The 19,011-nt window shown below is 43.0% G+C and overlaps 2 protein-coding genes and 1 long non-coding RNA gene across 5 annotated transcripts in view; 2 read left to right on the forward strand and 1 right to left on the reverse strand.

Moving 5' to 3' along the window:
* The window catches only part of NKAP (NFKB activating protein), a 28,671-nt gene extending 26,616 nt beyond the window's left edge, over positions 1-2,055 (forward strand). For both annotated transcript variants that reach the window (XR_003606830.2, XM_088028663.1), the window contains exon 10: positions 1,608-2,055. Coding sequence is in view for 1 of the 2 variants with exons in the window: in XM_088028663.1 (XP_087884789.1) it covers positions 1,608-1,640 (33 nt within the window). In the remaining variant the exon portion in view is untranslated. The remainder of the gene's footprint in view (positions 1-1,607) is intronic.
* On the reverse strand, positions 48-16,952 carry AKAP14 (A-kinase anchoring protein 14). The gene is made up of 5 exons (XM_088028664.1): positions 16,792-16,952; positions 16,605-16,696; positions 3,282-3,461; positions 772-824; positions 48-132 (listed from the first exon to the last, which is right to left on the reverse strand). The coding sequence occupies exons 1-5, from the start codon at positions 16,943-16,945 to the stop codon at positions 48-50; spliced, it is 564 nt and encodes a 187-aa protein (XP_087884790.1). The 5' UTR covers positions 16,946-16,952.
* LOC114196960 (uncharacterized) lies at positions 2,216-18,074 on the forward strand. Of its 2 annotated transcripts, XR_003606831.2 has the most exons (4): positions 2,216-5,330; positions 15,071-15,153; positions 15,476-15,561; positions 15,837-18,074. It is a non-coding gene; the product is annotated as an uncharacterized LOC114196960 (long non-coding RNA). The 2 variants fall into 2 exon arrangements; XR_015769432.1 differs by having other exon boundaries at positions 15,071-15,561.
* Positions 18,075-19,011: the final 937 nt, after the last annotated feature.

Here is a 19,011-nt window from a genome sequence, read left to right on the forward strand (position 1 = left end):
TTAACACATTCTGATTAGAAATCCAATCCTAAAACATTCTGTAAGAATTAGAAGGGAATTGACTCCATTAAAATACTTTTGGCCTCAATAATATCCCTCAGCCATTTTTCTTGAAAGCGAGTCATTCCTGGTCTGCAGAGGAAGAAAAACAAACATACCAAAACTTTTTAACATAAAACACTGAGCCAGGGATTTCCTGTTTATTCTGTTACATTCCTAGTGAGTAAGAAGTCCTTTGAGGGTGGGGAGCAAAGGTTGTCTCTATTCCATCGGCCCAATCAGTAAAAGGATTAATGAGTTTATATGTAAAGATTCTCTAAAAAAGCTGCTGTACAAATAAAAGATTATTATATAGAACTTAATTCCATTGACTATGAAGTTTCCCATAGAAACACAGACATGACCCACTTTGCCCCCACCATCCTTTAGCAGTTAATCCTCAAGTTTTTAATTACTGAAAAATGAGACAGTAAAAATTTTTTTCTAGAACAATGGCAGAATCCTTTCAGCCCATCCTAATGGGGTGGGTGGGCCAAAGAAGAAAAGTGACCATTACATGAGTTATCTGTGGCCATGGGCCTGCTAGGTTCCTGGGGTGTGATGACCTTTGCCCACCACCCTTTTAAAAATAAGTCTCCAGGGGCATCTCGCTGGCTGGGTCAGTAGAGCATGTGACTCTTGATCTCAGGGCCATGAGTTCTAGCCCCATGTTGGGCGTAGAGATCACACACACACACACACACACACACAAAGTCTCCAAGTGTTAATTACCTGTGAACAAACGAAAGGCCCTCAAAGATATAAAAGACCTCAATGGGCATATCCTAAGAGAGAAAAGGATAACTGTTAGCTTATACCAATCATACCAACTCGTAATTCCTTCCATCCCTACACTTGTCCATATGTATACTCTTAAGTTTCTAGAATTCATCCTCCTTATTGGGATGTCTGTAAGTGGTAGTTCTTTGTCGCTTGAAATCTCTGTTCCCCAAAAGATCTTTTTGGCAACAAATACCTGAAGAATCTCTGCAAAATTGGAAACAAGTCAGGAAAGGCTTGTGCTCCTCATGAATAGTCATTTACTTTCTTTTTATGTTCCACTCTACTCAATGGACAGTATTTACCTCTTAGGAGTAGGATAAGAATGAAATAATATAGATAAACACGGTTTGAAAACATTTTTAAAGCAGCATAAAAGTGGAGGTTGTAATATTGTCTCAGGGGTCTCTACCCATGCTCCTTTCCAAAATTATGTGTGGAATTGAGAACAAGAGCCCTTCTCCTAAGCCCTCAATGTACAGTCTCTGGTCATGGTCTTGCTTACCTCCAGCAGCCTTACTTTCCAATCTCCAACCTTGCCAGTTAGCAAGACAGCTGATGGCAGGATAGATGACCAGGAGGAGTGAGAGCTCCACGTACTTTACCTTTTTACATGACTCCAGGTTCAAATACGTAAGTTCGTAGTAGGATAGGACAAACATAAGACAGAGTTGGCCCACCGTGTAGTCCTCTGTGAAGCTCTGGAGGCAGACGAAGCCTCAGATAACTTCTATGACAGAATGGGCAGCAAGGGGGAGAATAACGTGTGTATGTCTGCTGTATTCCAGGCACTGTGCTTGGGACCAGACCTGCTCCTCTGATGACCCAAACCCCGGATTTGTGGATGTTATTTGGATTCCTTTCACACCAGCTATCAACATACTTCATATTCCTGGTCTACCTGGTTGGCTACCCGCAGTCATTTCTTCAAGTATTTATTGAGTGCCTATTACTTGCCAGGCCTCATTTTACAGCAAAACAAAAATTCCTGCCTTTGTGGAGCTTATATTCTGGTAGGGGGAACAGACAATAACAAGATAATAAATTACATAGACTATCAGAAGGTAAGAAAGTGTTAGGGAGAAAAAGCAAAAGCATGGAGGAAGGGATAAAAGTGTGACGTAGGAGGTGAGAGCAGGGTGTGCACATACCTAGGTGAGAGTGTTCCAGTCAGGGAACAGCAGATGCAGAGGCCCTGAGGTGGGACTCTACCTGGATTATTAAAGTCACAAGATCACAGCTGGAGGGGAGGGAGGGAGGGAGGAGGAGGAGGAGGAAAGCAGAGATAACAAGAGACCAGGTCACACAAGGGCCTCCCAGGCCCTCACTACTCAAAAGTGTACGCTGTGGGCCGGCACACACCTGGGAGCACCACCTGGGAGCTGCTTTTTTTTTTTTTTTTGAAGATTTTATTTATTTGAGAGAGAGCACATGAGAGGGGGGAGGGGCAGAGGGAGAAGCAGACTCCCCGCTGAACAGGGAGCCCGATGCGGGACTCGATCCCGGGACTCCAGGATCATGACCTGAGCCGAAGGCAGTCGCTTAACCAACTGAGCCACCCAGGCGCCCCTACCACCTGGGAGCTTCTTAGCAATGCAGAATCTCAGGCCCCACCCCAGACCTGCTGAATCAAAATCTTCCTTTCAACAAGATCTGCAATTAATGTGCATGCACTTTGAAGTTAGAGAAACACGTTGGAACATTTTAAACAGAGGAGTGGCATAGGTTCATTTTATCAGGCTCACTCTGGCTGGCGGCTGCTATTTCGAAAAGATACACAATGAGGGCAAGGGTGGAAGCAGAGAGGCCAGTTAGGAGGCTATTGAAAGAATCTTGGTAAGAGATGATGGTGTCTTGTACCAAGGTGGTAGAAGTGGAGTGGTAAGAAATTGTTGGATTCAGGACCTCTTTTTGAAGATAGGGCCAATAGGATTGCTAATGTGTGGGATGAGGGATGTGAGTCGAGGATGATGCCAAGGATTTGGGCCATGAATGGAGATGAGAGGTCTGCGGGCAGGTCAGGTTGGGAAGGGAAAATTGGAAGTTCAGTTTTGGATACCAGAAGTGAGATGTTTATTAAACATCCAAGTGGCAGAGATCTGGGCTGGAGATGCAGATTTGGGAAGCATAAGCTAGAGGTGGCGTTTAAAGTCAGGAGACGACAAGATCACCAAGGAGAGGAGTATGGAGGACAGGCTCGAGGCCAGTAGAGACTGAGAAGGAATGGTCGGTGAGGCAGGAAGGAAAACCCAGATAGTGTGTGGTTCTAGCAGCCAAATGGAACATTTCATGAAGCGGGGAGTGAGCAGCTCTGGCAAGTGCTGTAGATTGCCAAGCAAGATGAGGACAGAAATAGGACTTAAGTTTTACAAAGAAGGGGTCATCAATGACCCTGACAGGAGAAGTCTCCATTTTCACTGAAGTCTCATCTAAGCGAACGGGGCAGAAAAGGAAGAGCTTACTGGAGGTTTGTTTTTGGTGATCTTGATGGTGAAGTAGACAGAGGCAGTGACTTGTGGCATGGGTCTCTTAGCAGTTGGGATGCTCCAGCGCACACAGTAGATATAGTGGTAGCTGTGAACCAAGTCTTCCCTCTGTATAAACTCTGTGTAGTGCACCCAGCAGTTTTGATACTCCCAAGTCTGTTTCATATAAAAGAGAAAGAACACACAAAGAAAAGCAAACGTTCTTTCAAGTCCTCTAGGTAAAGGCAACAACACAGCAGTAGGGGTTACAGCCCAGCTTCGGGCATCCATTTCTAACATTTTTGACTGGGATTCAAACTAGAGTCAACTCCCGATCTATCTCCACAAGTGGAGGAGAGAAAAGGTAGAGCCGACATGAAATGAGTGAATAATGCAACCTCCCTGGAGATCGGGCTTTGGAACCCAGAGGGGCGCAATCAGATGTGCACCCAGAGGTGCACAAATACACCACACGCACGTATACACACTGACCTCCCGCCAGACCCTTACTTGGGAGGCAAGTTTGGTTAGTTGGAGAGTAATTAGAAAGTGATTGGAGCATGTGTTCTGCTCACTCCTCTTGGGAGGCCTGTAGATGCCACTGGAAAGTAATGAGGCTGATTTCACAAGCTGTTTTTGAAAATCAGACTCAGTTCAATGCAGCCATCAGTGGTATATAAACTAAGTTTAGAAAAGGAATGAGTCAGGCACTGGGATCATCCAGATCCTCAGATCCCTATTTTACCCCCTTGGAGAAATTTTTCTCTCCAAAGCATGAATTTTACTAGTGCCTAGGGCCCACAGAAGTCACAGTGCAGCCCCGATTCTCAGTCCAGTGCCTTGAATGCTATAGGTATTCAACAAGTTCAATTCAACTGAACCCCCTTGGGTTGGCTATTGGTGCACAGGAAGCTTCCACATCAAAAAAAAGTCCTGAATTAAGTTGAAGGTCCACAGAAGGAAGGAAGTGGGACAGTCTAAGAGTTTCAGTGATATGAGGAGGAACAGTTGGAGGGAGATGGCTAAAAGATTTCAGGCCCTCTAAAAAAATTTTAAAAAGTAGGTTGGCCTTCTGCCTCAGCTTACTTTATTTCTTTCCTTTTTTTTTTTTTAAGATTTTATTTATTCATTTGAGAGAGACAGAGAGAGAGAGAAAGAGAGAGCACGAGCAGAGGAGAGAGGCAGAGGGCGAAACAGACTCCCTGCCGAGCTGGGAGCCCGATGCGGGGCTCAATCCCAGGACCCTGGGATCACGACCCAAGCTGAAGGCAGACGCCTAAACATCTGAGCCACCCAGGAGCCCCAGCTTACTTTATTTCAAACTTATACCCAATTGATTGTTTCAGTCAGCCAGACAGGAGCACCAGACTCTAGATTCCCTGGGATCAGAACTGTATTTTACACAGATTATCATTCCTTTTATGAAGGAGCCTGCTACTTAACCCTTTGCGGCCCATTGGAGCATGACTTTCTTTCCAACTTTTCTATATGAATATATTTCTTCAGCCCTGATGTTGAATCCGTCAGACAATCAAAGACTTTGTACCATCGGAAGGGGCCCTAGAGATCATTTAGGGAAGTCCCTCCCTTTGCAGATGAGAATATTGGGGCCTAGCAATGGGAAGGGACAGTCCAACATAAAAGCGGGGACTGGGACCCAGGGCTCCCAAGCAGCCCGCTCAGTGCTCTCTCTACCCCACCAGATGTCTCTGTTCTAAGATTCTCTTCCTCTCAATTTGGTGTCCTAGAGTTTTTTTTTCTTTCTTTTGTGAACTAAGGCAGCCTTAGACACATTAAATTCAGCCATCTCCATCAAGCCGGTTTCCCCATTTTTATCACTGTTCAGGCAGCTCTTTACGTAGCTCCAGTGAGTATGTGTTATCCTTGTATTTTGTAATTTTTACGTAACATTGCTTCATATACTCGCTTCCAGGAAACAGTATCTCATTGTGCTACTCCACCATGGATGGCTTAGCCAATTACATATTATTGGACACTCAAAATCAACAGGCACCTGGAAGTATATGCACAAAACTGTTAGCAATGGTAAGTGACCCTTGAGGGAGAAGAACCGGGTATTGTGGGGGTGGAAGGAGAGTTTTCCTTTTCTACTTTGTGTCCTTTTGCTCATTGGGGATTTTCCGTTTTTTAATAATGTCTTGTTTTAGAATAAAAATAATTTTAGGGGTGCCTAGGTGGCTCAGTCGTTAAGCATCTGCCTTTGGCTTAGGTCATGGTCCCAGGGTCCTGGGATCGAGTCCCGCATCGGGCTCCCTGCTCAGCGGGGAGTCTGCTTCTCCCTCTCCCACTCCCCCTGCTCCCTCTCCCACTCCCCCTTCTCCCCCTCCCACTCCCCCTGCTTCTCCCTCTCCCACTCCCTCTCTCGCTGTGTCTCTCTCTGTCAAATAAATAAATAAATAAATAAATTTAACTGGGTGTTAGGCATTGGAGATTTTCCAACTTTCCTCTTAGAAAGAACTTATTTGTATATTCATGTTGCCAGGTTGTGTTCCTTAAGAGAATAAACAAATTGTGCCCATGGGCCGTGTGTAAATGTACCTATTCCCTCTCCAAAACACATGAGCCTCTGGACATCAGGTTTAATCATTCTTATTCACATTGTAATACCTTAAAATCTTTTGAATTTGCATTTTTCACTGATAGTAAAACTCTGCATTATTTTTGTCATCAAAATAACTTTTCAGGGGCACCTGGGTGGCTCAGTTGGTTAAGCGTCTGCCTTCAGCTCCGGTCGTGATCCCAGAGTTCTGGGATCGAGCCCTGAGCCCTGCATCGGGCTCCCTGCTCAGTGAGGAGTCTGCTTCTCCCTCTGCCCCTCCTCCCCACTCATGTTCGCTCTCTCTCTCTCCCAAATAAATAAATAAAATCTTTAAAGGAAAAAAAAGAACTTTTCCTACTGTGGTGGCCAAAGTATATCAGACCTGTGATCAAAACTTTATTTTGCTGATTAATCAGAAAGACTTAGGACAGGGGTGCCTAGGTGGCTCAGTCAGTTAAGTGTCTGCCTCAGTTTCGGCTCAGGTCATGATCTCAGGGTCATGGGATAGAGCCCCACGATGGGCTCCACACTCAGGGCAGAGTCTGCTTGAGATTCTCTGCCTCTCCCTCTCCTTTTGCCCCTCCCCCCACTCATGCACACTTTCTCTTCCTAAAATAAATAAATAAATACAGTCTTTAAAAAAAAAAGACTGGACAAATAGTCCAACCTCTCTGAACCTCAGGGTTTCTCATCTGTAAAATGGGTACCCTGATGTACCTACATGCAGGTTCATTGTGGGGGTTAGGTGAGATCATGCATGTGAAGTGCTCAGCAGTACTTGACACATAGTAATGCTCAGTAAGTGGTAACTACTGATTTGCCATCCCCTGGGGTACGGTGGACTCTGGGAAATCTGCAATAAGCTTGAGAAAGCTCTCCATCAGAAATGTCCGACACTTAGATGGCAGACTTTACTTCTAGGGCTCACTGCATTAGCAGGGCTGGGAACAAGATGATTTTATGTCAGTAGCTTTATAGAGCTTTTAACGTTTCAGTTACTTTCCACTTTCTAATCATCTCATCCTCATAACAGTCCTACACAGTAGGTAAGCTCTTCATCTGTGAACAAATAATGGTATGGAGAGAATAAATCTGTTCACGTGTTCAACACATGTTTTAGAGCATCTCTGTGTACCTGAGCTTTCTAGGGGCTGGGGACAGAGAATTGAATAAAAGCCTCTGCCCTCATTGACTATTTGATCTGTAAGTGGAAGAAAGGCAAAGGGTAAGTAAGTAAAATCTAATATCTTAGGTAGAGCTGAATGCTAAGGGAAAAAGTAAATCAGAGGAGGAGAACGGGTTGCAATTTTAGATGAGGTGACGAGGAAAGGCCTCAGTGAGCAGGTAGAATTTTTTTTTAATTGAGCTGTAGTTGACATATAGTAGTATATTAGTTTCAGGTATACAACATAGTGATTCAATATTTATGCACATCATGAAATGAGCACAATAGGTCCGTCACCATACAAAATTATTAAAATGGTAATACTGTTTTCTCTGCTGTGCTTTTCATCCGTGTGACTATTTTATTTTATTTCATTTATTTTTAAAGATTTTATTTTGAGTAATCTCTTGCCCAACGTGGGGCTCAAACTCACAACCCCGAGATCAAGAGTCACACGCTCCACCAACTGAGCCGACTGAGCGCCCTGTGACTAGTTCATTTTATAACTGGAAGCTCATACCTCTTAATCCCCTTCACTTGTTCCACCCAAATCATACCCCTCTCCCCTCTGGTAACACGTTTGTTGTCTGTATTTGAGTCTGTTTCTGTTTTGATTTGTTAGTTCATTTGTTTGGTTTTTTAGATTCCACGTGTAAGTGAAATTGTATGTTATTTGTCTTTCTTTAACTTACTTCTTAGCATAATACCCTCTGGGTCCATCCATGTTGTCACAAATGGCAAGATTTCATTCTTTTTTATGGCTGCATAATATTCTATTTTTTATATATCACATCTTTGTTATCCATTCATCTATCGATGGATGCTTAAGTTGCTTCCACATCTTGGCTTATAGCAAATAATGCTGCAGTGAACATGGGGTGCATATATCTTTTCAAGTTAGTGTTTTTGTTTTTGGAAAAATATGCAGAAGTGGAATTGCTGGATCATATAGTATTTCTATTTAAAATTTTTTGAGGAACCTCCATACTCTTTTCCATAATGGCTGCACGGATTTACACTTCCACCAACAGTGCATGAGGCTTCCCTTTTCTTCACATCTTCACCAACAATTGTTATTTCTTGTCTTTTTGATATTAGCCATTCTGACTGGTGTGAGGTGATATCTCATTGTGGTTGTGATTTGCATTTCCCTGATGATTAATGATGTTGAGTATCTTTTCCTGTGTTTCTTGTCCATCTGTATCTCCTCTTTGGAAAAAGTTTCTATTTAGGCCATCTGCCCATTTTTTAAATGAAGTTTTGGGGGGCGTGTTGAGTTGTATGAGTTCTTTATATATTTTGGATATTAACCCTTTATCAGACATATCATTTGCAAAATATCTTCTCACATTTAGTAGGTTACTTTTTCATTTTATTTATTTTATTTATTTTAAAGATTTTATTTATTTATTTGAGAGAGAGAGAATGAGAGATAGAGAGCACGAGAGGGAAGAGGGTCAGAGGGAGAAGCAGACTCCCTGCTGAGCAGGGAGCCCGATGTGGGACTCAATCCCGGGACTCCAGGATCATGACCTGAGCCGAAGGCAGTCGCTTAACCAACTGAGCCACCCAGGCGCCCACTTTTTCATTTTATTGATGGTTTCCTTTGCTGTGCAAAGGTTTTTTAGTTTGATGTAGTTGTAATTGTTTATTTTTGTTTTTGTCTTCCTTGCCTGAGAAAAATATTGCTAAGACTGATTTCCAGGTGTTACTTCCTCTGCTTTCTTTTAGGAGTTTTATGGTTTCAGGTCTTACATTTAGGTCTTTAATCCATTTTGAGTTTATGTTTGTGTTTGTGGTTAGAAAGTGGTCTGTTTTCATTTTTTTTAAGTGTTTATTTGAGAGAGAGAGAGCATGCGAGCGGGGGGAGGGGCAGAGGAAGAGAATCTCAAGCAAACTGCACTCCAAGCGCAGAGCCTAATGTAGGGCTCGATCTCACTACCCTGATGAGATCATGACCTGAGCTGAAACCAAGAGTCGGACATTCAACCAGCTGAGCTGCACAGGCACTCCTCCAATTTCATTATTTTGCATGTAGCTGTCCAGTTTCCTTAACACCTTTTATTGAAGAGACTGTCTTTTCCCCACTGTATACTCTTGCCTCCTTTGGCATAGATTAATTGACCATATAAGTGTGGGTTTATTTCTGGACTCTGTTCTGTTCCTTTGATGTATATGTGTTTGTGCCCAGTACCATACTGTTTTTTGATTACTGTAGCTTTGTAGTATAGTTTGAAATCTGGGAGCATGATACTTCCTGCTTTGCTCTTCTTTCTTAAGATTGCATTGATTAATTGAGGTCTTATGTCATTCCATATAAATTTTAGGATTATTTGTTCTAAAATGTAAAATTGCCATTGGTATTTTTATTGGGATTGTATTGAATTCTATAGATTGCTTTGGGTAGTATGGGCATTTCAACAATATTAATTCTTCCATTCCATGAGCATGATAAATCTTTCCATTTATTTGTCATCTTCAGTTTCTTTCATCACTGTCTTATAGTTTTCAGAATACATGTCTTTCAACTTCTTGGTTAAATTTATTGCTAGGTATTTTATTCTTTTTGATGCAATTGTATATGGGATTGTTTTTTCAGTTTCTCTTTCTGATAGTTATTAGTGTATAGAAACGCAACAACAGATTTCCGTATGTTAATTTTTTATCCTGCAACTTCATTGAGTTCATTTATTAGTTCTAATAGTTTTTTGGTGGAGTCTTTAGGGTTTTCTATATATAATATCATGACATTTGCAAATAGTGACAGTTTTACTTCTTCTTTACCAATTTGGATGCCTTTTATTTCTTTTTCTTGTTTCATTGCTACAGCTAGGCCTTGTACTGTATGTTGAATAAAAGTCACAAGAGTGAGCATTCTAGTCTTGTTCCTGATCTTAGAGAGAAAGCTTTTAGCCTTTCACTCTTGAGCGTGATGTTAGCTCTGGGTTTGTCATATCTGGCCTCTTTTATGTTGAGGTATGTTTCCTCTATGCCCACTTTGTTGAGAGTTTTTATCATATTTGAATGTTGAGTTGTGTCAGATGCTTTTTCTGCATTTATTGAGATGATCATATTATTTTTATCCTTTATTTTGTTAACAGGGTGTATCACATTGATTAATTTGTGTATATTAAATCATCCTTGCATCCCTGGAATAAATCCCACTTGATCATGATATATGATACTTTTAATGTATTGTTGAATTTGGTGTGTTAATATATCATTGAAGATGTTTGCATCTATGTTCCTCAGGGATATTGACCTGGAATTTTCTTTTTGTGTAGTGTCTGTCTGGTTTTGGTATCAGGGTAATGTTGGTCTCATTGAGTGACTGGAAAGCATCCTTTCCTCTTTAATTTTTTGCAATAGTTGGAGGAGGATAAGTATCAACTCCTTTTTAAATGTTTGGTGATGGGCACTGGGTGGCTCAGTCAGTTAAGTATCTGCCTTTAGTTTAGCTCAGGTCATGGTCCCAGGGTTCTGAGATTGAGCCCCGCATCGGGCTCCCTGCTCCGCGGGGAGTCTGCTTCTCCCTCTCCCTCTGCCTCCACCCTCATGCTCTCTCTCTCTTATGCTCTCTCTCTCTCTCAAATAAATAAATAAAATCTTTAAAAAAAATGTTTAGTGAAATTCACTTGTGAAGCCATCTGGTCCCGGACTTCTTTTGTTGGGAGTTTTTTTGAGTACTGATTCAATTTCATTATTAGCATTTTGTCTGTTCAGATTTTCCATTCCTTCTTGATTCTAGTCTTGGAAGATTGTTTCTAGGAATTTATCTATTTCTTCTAGGTTGTTTAATTTGTTTGCAACAAATAATTTTCCAGACTAGTCTAGTCTCTTATAATCATTTGTATTTCTGTGGTGTCAGTTATAACTTCTTTCATTCCTGATTTTCTTCATTTGAGTCCTCTCTTTTTCTTCATGAGTCTTGCTAAAGGTTTTTCAATTTTATCTTTTCAAGGAACCGGCTCTTAGCTTCATTGATCTTTTCTAATGTTTTAAGTTCCTGTTTCGTTTATCTTCTCCTGATACTTATTATTTCCTTCTTTCTACTAATTTTGGGCTTTGTTCTTTTTCTACTTCCTTTAGGTATAAGATTAAATTGTTTATTTGAGATTTTCAGATTTCTTGAGTTGGGTCTCTAGTGCTATAAACTTCCCTTAGCGTGGAGTCAGCTTAAGTTTTTTTCTCCGCCCTCTGCCCCTCCCCCCTCAAATAAATAAATAAATCTCTTTTTTTAAGATTTTATTTATTTATTTGAGGGAGAAAGAGAGAGCACATGAGTGGCGGGGAGGGACAGAGGGAGAGGGGGAAGCCGACTCCCAGCTGAGCAGGGAGCCCGATGTAGGGCTCCATCCTGGGACTCTGGGATCATGACCTGAGCCAAAGGCAGACGCTTAATTGACTGAGCCACCCAGGCACTCCTAAATAAATAAATCTTTAAAAAAAAAAAAAACTTTCCTCTAAAACTTCTTTTGCAGCATCGCATAGATTTTGTACTGTGTTTCCATTTTCATTTGTCTCAAGGTATTTTTTTATTTCCTTTTTGACTTCTTTGTTCAGCCATTGATTGCTTAGTATCATGTTTAGCCTCCAGGTGTTTATAGTTTTTTTCCAGTTTTCTTCTTTTTTTTTTTTAAGATTTTTATTTATTTATTTGTCAGAGAGAGAGAGCACAAGCAGGGGGAGCAGTAGAGGGAAAAGGAGAAGCAGGCTCCTCACTGAGCAAGGAGCCCGATGTGGGACTCCCAGGACCCTGGGATCATGACCTGAGCCGAAGGCAGACGCTTAACGACTGAGCCACCCAGGCGTCCCTTCAGTTTTCGTCTTCTAATTGGTTTCTATTTTCATACCATTGTGCTAAGAAAAGACGCTTGATATGATTTCAGTCTTCTTAAGTTTATTGAGACTTGTTTTCTAGCCTAACATGTGATCTGTCCTGGAGAATGTTCCATGTGTACTTGAAAAGAATGTGTATTCTGCTGTTTTGGGATGGAATGTTCTGGATATATGTTAAGTCCATCTGGTCTGATGTGTCATTCAAAGTCACTTTCCTTATTGGTTTTCTGTCTGGATGATCTATTGACAGTAAGTGGGATGTTAAAGTTCCCTACTATTACTATACTACTGTCAATTTCTTCCTTTATATTTGTCAATATTCTCTTTATATATTTAGGTGCTCCTGTATTGGGTGCATAGATGTAAATATACAAGTCTTATATCTTCTTGTTGGTTTGACTCCTTTATCATTATATAATGCCCTTTGTCTCTGGTTACAGGTGTTTGTTTTTTTTTTTTAAGTCTATTTTGTCTGGTATGAGTATTGCTACCCAGGTTTTCCTTTTTTTTCTCTCATTTGCTTGGAATATCTTTTCCCATCCCTTCACTTTCAGTCTGTGTGTGTCTCGAGGTCTGACGTGAGTCTCTTGTAGACAGCATATAGATGGGTTTGGTTTTTTATCCCTTCAGTCCCCCTGTGTCTTATGATTGGAGCATGTAGTCTATTTACATTTAAAGTAATTACTGCTAGGCATGTACTTAGGATTAGTTTGTTAATTGTTTTCTGGTTGTTTTTGTAGTTCTTCTCTGTTCCTTTCTTCCCTTGTGATTTGATGACTTTCTTTAATGTTATGTTTGGATTCCTGTGTCTTTTATGTGTCCGTTATAGGTTTTGGGATTGTGGTTACCAGGAGGTTCATCTATAATGCACTATGTATATATAGCAGTGTATTTTAAGTTGATGGTCACTTAATTTGGAACACATTGTAAAAGTGCTGCATTTTTATTTCCTCCTATTTTATGTAGTTGACATCATATTTTACATCTTTTTATTTTGTGTATCTCGTAAGTAATTGTCATAGCTATAATTGATTTTACTACTTTTGCCTTTTAACCTTCATACTAGCTTTATAAGTGATTGATCTACTACCTTTACTATATGTTTGCTTTTACCAGTGAAATTTTTTCTTTCTTAATTTTCTTCTAATTATGGCCTTTTCTACTTAAACAAGTCCCTTTAACATTTTTTGTAATGCTGGTTTAGTGGTGATGAACTCCTTTAACTTTTGTTTGAGAACTCTCTCTCTCCTTCAGTTCTGATTGACAACCTTGCTGGACAGAGTATTCTTGGTTGTAGGTTTTTCTTTTCAGTACTTTGAATGTGTTGTGCTACTTCCTTTTGGCCTGCAAACTCTGCTGAAAAATCAGCTGATCACCTTATGGGGGTTCTCCTATACGTAACTATTTGTATTCTCTTGCTGCTTTTAAGATTCTCTCTTTAGGGCACCTGGGTGGCTCAGTTGGTTGGGCGACTGCCTTCGTCTCAGGTCATGATCCTGGAGTCCCGGGATCGAGCCCCACATCGGGCTCCCTGCTCAGCGGGGAGTCTGCTTCTCCCTCTGACCCTCCCCTCTCATGTGCTCTCTCTCTCTCTCAAATAAATAAAATCTTTAAAAAAAAAAGATTCTCTCTTTATCTTTAATTTTTGGCATTTTCATTATTATGTGTCTTGGCATGGACCTCCTTGGGTTCCTCTTATTTGGGGCTCTCTGTACTCCCTGGACCCAGGTGTCTGTTTCTTTCCCCAGGTTAGGGAAGTTTTTAGCTATTATGTCTTCAGATAGATTTTCTGCCCCTTTCTCTCTCTTTTCTTTCTGGGAGCCCTATAATGCAAATGTTGGTATGCTTGATGTTGTTCCAGTGGTACCTTATCCTACTCTCATTTCTTAAGAATTCCTTTCTCTTGGGCGCCTGGGTGGCTCAGTCGGTTAAGCGTCCGACTCTTGATTTCGGCTCAGGTCATGATCTCAGGGTCATGAGATTGAGTCGCGCATGGGGCTCTGCACTAGGCAGGGAGCCTGCTTGGGATTCTCTTTCTCTCTCCCTCTGCCCCACCCCCACTTGAGCTCTCTCTCAAAAAATAAAAGTAAAAATATTTTCTGTCTCTTTGTTGAAGTTCTCACTGGGTTCATCCATTCTTCTCCCAACTCTTGTCCTCTTGTGAGCACCTTTATGACCATTACTTTGAACTCTTTATCAGATAAATTGCTTATCCACGTTTTTAGTTCTTTTTCTTGTGGTTTTGTCTTGTTCTTTCTCCTCCGTCTCCTCATCTGGTCTGACTCTATGTGTTGTTTCTATGTATTAGGTACATCAGCTCCGTCTCCTGGTCATGAAAGTAGTGGCCTTATGTACAAGGTGTTCAGGGGGCCCAGTGGTATAATCAGCCCTCATCACCAGAACCAGGCACTCCAGGGGTGTCCCACGTGTGGGCTGTGTGCACTGACCTGTTGTGGCTCAGCTGTGACTGCTGCGGGGGGTGCTGGTGAGTGGGGCTGGCCCTTGCCCCCTCTCCCCCAGCTGCAGTGCCTCGTAGTGACTATTGTGAGAGTGCTGGTAGGTGGGACTGGGCTCCCCCACCCCTGGGGCATGAGTTGCTTTGGAGGGACCAGCTGTGGCAGGGTGGTAATTGTTTTGGGGAGATGCAGATCCCAAATGAGGCTGCCTGGGGGCCAGGAGCTGCTTTAGAGGGTTACCTGCCAGGGCAGGGACAGTACTGCTAGCGAGGTGGATGGAGAATGTCAGAACTGGTACCCACCAGGACCTTTGTTCCCAGAGAAAGTTCCTACAGATCCCTGCCCCTTTGGCACATAACCCTAAAAGTAGCTGATCAATCCCTGTCACATATAGTCCAGGCACCTTTCAAACCACTACCTCTGGGCTTGGTCTCCAAGAGAGTGTGATAGTGTGTGGGCCCTTTAAGAGCAGAGTCTTGGTTTCCTGTAACACTCTGGCCCTCCCTTGATTTTCCAAGCTCCTGGGATGAAACACTGCTGATTTTCAAGGCCACATGTTGGGGGGGTGGGTGTCATCTTCTTGGCGCAGTCTCCAGGGTGGGTGGTACTCAGAGGTGGGGCTTGAACCTCCCACTCCTCAGGGAGTACCTGCACGCCTGTGATAGCGCTCCCATGTGTGGGTCGCCGTGCAGGGGTTTAGTTCCTGACTTTGTCTCGGTCCTTGCTCCCCTTCTTAATATGGCTTTTTTTTTTTTTATATCTTCAGCTGTGGAAGAGCTCTTCTACTAGTCTTCAGGTCATTCTCAGAGTGAGTGAACAGGCGGCATGTTAACAAAGATCTCAAGAGAGGTAAGGCCCGACCCATGAGAACAGATCAAACAGATCGCAGGGGAGAGGGTTCCAGGCGGGCAGCCCTGCATGTGCCAAGGCCTTGAGGCGGGAGCGTGCCTGGCAGTTGAACAGGAAGGAGACAGCTGTGGCTGTGGCAAGGACGGTGAAAGGGGAGAAGGTAGAAGGTGATGACCCTGAGCGATAAGTTGGGAGGGAGGAGGGGACTCAGATCACTTCAAGCTCTGTAGCCCCTTGTCAGGACTGACGTTTGCCTTTTATTCAGAATAACTGGTGGCATTGTTGGGGGAAATTTTTCTGCTTGTTCTGTGTCCCATTCCAGTCTGATTCACAGACCCTGGGTGCAGTAGGCAGGGGCTTTTGCCCAACTCCAAAGGGAGACGTTCTCCAGAGCAAGAAGGTCCAAGAGTAAGTAGTACTTTGCACCATTCATCATCATTGTGCTCTAGAGACCCCTTGTAATTGAAATGTGCCTGCTGGAGTATGAGAGGGTGTGGAACCACCTCACTGCCACCTGACTGGGCCTTCCTAGGGCCTAGGAAACTGCCCTTGGGGCTGTAGGCTGTGATGGGCTGGCCAGAGAAACAGAGACAGCAGGAAGCTTCTCCGAGGGGTGGGGAGTTTGCCTCCACCTATTTCAACTCATTTCTCTTCTTCTTCTTCTTCTTTTTTTTTTTTTTAAGATTTTCTTTATTTGAGAAAGAGAGAGTACAAGCAGGGGGAGCAGCAGAGGAAGAGGGAGAAACAGGCTCCTCGCTGAGCAGGGAGCCCGATGCGGGGCTCTATCCCAGGACTCCAGGATCATGACCTGAGCCGAAGGCCGAGCTCAACCGACTGAGCCGCCCCCCCCCCTTTTTTTTCAACTCATCTCTCTTCTGAGGAAATACAGTGAGTGGGGATTTCAGGCCATTTCTTAATCCACCTCGCCAGTTATGCAAAGCAACCCAGGGCCTTCTCTCCAAAGCTGCCAGGATAAGCCACACAAATAAGTCAGAGCCAGGCACTGGCGGAAAAAGGAGAGGAATTCACAGGCATGCACATCATAATGTGTGGACATTATGTTCCAAAACCAAATCAGAAAGATCCATCGGCATCCCCGCTGTTCATATGAGATTTCTAAAGTTGGTGATGGAGAATTCCTGTTTTGGAACAGAAGCTGCCTTTGGCCTTTGGCCTTTGGCCACTAGGCCCCCACTTAGAGCACCAGCATGGGAAAATGGCTTAACTGGGAGGGAGTATCAGATTTTCTAAGGGAGATGTAAGGTTAGGATGATACAAACCGGGAAATACGATTGTGCCGTTCACCGTCGAACCATACCATGGTGAATTTGGAACCCAGATGGGGACAATGTTTACTTAGTCACCTTTGAAATCATCTAGGGTTTCCAGGTTTTAAACTTTTCATTGTTCCTCGCCCTTGTACACCAATCTGGAATGGTCAACTAACTTACCAGAATGAACTCCTCAATTTGCTTATGGCCCCTTTCTGCTGTGAATTCACCGTGTGTGATCCATTTGATATTTTTGATGGGCTTTTCTTCTTCTGCAAAAAAAAAAAAGGTGAGAATTTGTTAGTTGCCTGGTAGTGTGGCATTGTTTAATGGGCTAGTCCTTCACACCTCCAAGTAGGGTTACTACCTGCCACAGTCTTAACAGCGGCATTGACGGCACTCTTCACTAACGCTAATGCTAGTTCATTCAGATTGCCAGTGTCTTCTGTGTCTGTCTCCTGGCTTGTAGGACTTTGATCCACATCCATCTTCTGGATTTTGAAATCTTCAGTCCCATCCATTTTCTTTTGCCTGGAAAAAGAAACTCAAGAAGTTATCTCTTGCGCATGTGCCTACACACTCAGATATCTTAAGTTCAGACCACCACTTGAAGGATAACAAGACACAGGAAATGGTTGTTGCCTCTAGGGGGCAACAGGGCCTTAAGGGTGGGGATAGGAGTGAGGCCTTTACGGTTTATCCATTGTGCCTAGCTTCAGAGATCTATTTTTCCTGAAAACCAAGGATTTTCAGATTCCTATAACCATGAACAGTTTAATCAAGATGTAGGAGAATGAGTCCTAACTTCTTTGGAGTTCTAACAATATTGATTTCTAGTTGAGTCTTGAATAGAACCTCAGTCCCTGGGGCACCTGGGTGGCTCAGTTGTTAAGCGTCTGCCTTTGGCTCAGGTCATGATCCCAGGCTCCTGGGGTCGAGCCCCGCATCGGGCTCCCTGCTTAGCGGGGAGTCTGCTTCTCCCTTTCCCACTCCCCTTGCTTGTGTTCCCTCTCTCACTGTGTCTCTCTGTCAAATAAATGAATAAAATCTTAAAAAGAAAAAAAAAGAACCTCAGTCCCTGCTTAGGCAACTGAAGGCACATGGCTCTCTCTCTTTTTTTTTTTTTAAGATTTTATTTATTTTATTTGAGAGACAAAGAGAGAACGCACGCACGAGCAGGGGGGGTGGCAGAGGAAGAGAGAAAGAGCAGACTTCCCTCTGAGCATGGAGCCCGGCCCTGAGATCACGATCTAAGCCAAAAGCAAGAGTCAGATGCTTAACTGACTGAGCCACCCAGGCACCCCAATTTTAATTCACTTTAAAGAGCTATGTGCCCTGGGGCGCCTGTAGCTCAGTCAGTTAAACATCCAACTCTTGATTTTGGCTCAGGTCGTGATCTCAGGGTTGTGGGATTGAGCCCTGTGTTGAGCTCTGTGCTCAGTGGGGAGACTGTTTGAGATTCTCTCCTTTCTCTGTCCCTCCCCCTGCTCATGCTCTCTCTCAAATAAATAAATAAATCTTTAAAAAAGATAAAGTGAAAGGCGCCCGGGTGGCTCAGTCAAGCGTCTGCCTTCGGCTCAGGTCATGATCCCAGGGTCCTGGGATTGAGTCCCACATCGGGCTCCCTGCTCAGCGGGGAAGGCTGCTTCTCCCTCTCCCATTCCACCTGCTTGTGTTCCTGCTCTCGCTGTGTCTCTCTGTCAAATAAATAAATAAAATCTTTAACAAAAAAGATAAAGTGAATTAAAAATCATTAGAGGTGATACAGCATAGAAGGGGGTGGATTTTCAGTTTTTCTCTTGGATTCTCCAGGTGTACAAATTATATCATCTGCCAGAAACTATCATTTTTTACTATCTTTTTCCCTAAAATATATAGTTCCATAGTATTCGCTTTGGTTAACACTTTTGGAGAAATGTTCAGTGAAAGTGAAGATAATGTGCATCCTTTTGTGTCTGACCTCAGTGGGTGTGCTTTCTGCTGTTCCATCATAAAGTATGATGCTGGTTTATGGTGAGAGATTTATCACATCAGGAAACTGTTTGCTCCTGTTTTAGTAAGAGGTTTATCATAAACAATCGCCGAAATTTTCCAAATGATTTTAACATCTATTGAGATTGTGAAACTTAATAGTTATTCAGGCTGTGAACAGGATTCATCACAGCATTAGGACTCTGCGCATTTTCCATCTTTTCCTCTTGAGTCTTGGAGTCTCTGTCTTTCCTGGCTACTACTTAAGTCTCTTCACTTATGAGAAATCACTTACTTCTAGCAGTTATGCATCCCTGCAGGCAATCCTTACATGGGGGGTGCTGTATAAAAGTGGGTATCTCTCTCCAAAGGGAGCTCGTTATTCGTCTATAAATAGCAACTCCCAATTTTGGGGTGTTTAATGTGCCTTGTTTCCTTTAACTCACCCCTGCCCCATGAGATCGTGGACCAGACACCTTCCGTTTGCCCTTTCAGATCTACTCCTCCCCGTCTCCCCTGCTCTCTGCCCTGGAAGGCTGACCTGACCGGACTGCATCAGTGGGCTCTCCCATGCCCTCTGGCTTCCAGGAGGTCCCACACAATGCGGAGACAAGGC

This window comes from Eumetopias jubatus, unplaced genomic scaffold (genome assembly GCF_037043125.1).
Source record: "Eumetopias jubatus isolate StellerSeaLion01/CBP00866 unplaced genomic scaffold, mEumJub1_p1.0 scaffold_11, whole genome shotgun sequence".
NCBI classification, from domain to species: Eukaryota; Metazoa; Chordata; class Mammalia; order Carnivora; family Otariidae; genus Eumetopias; species Eumetopias jubatus.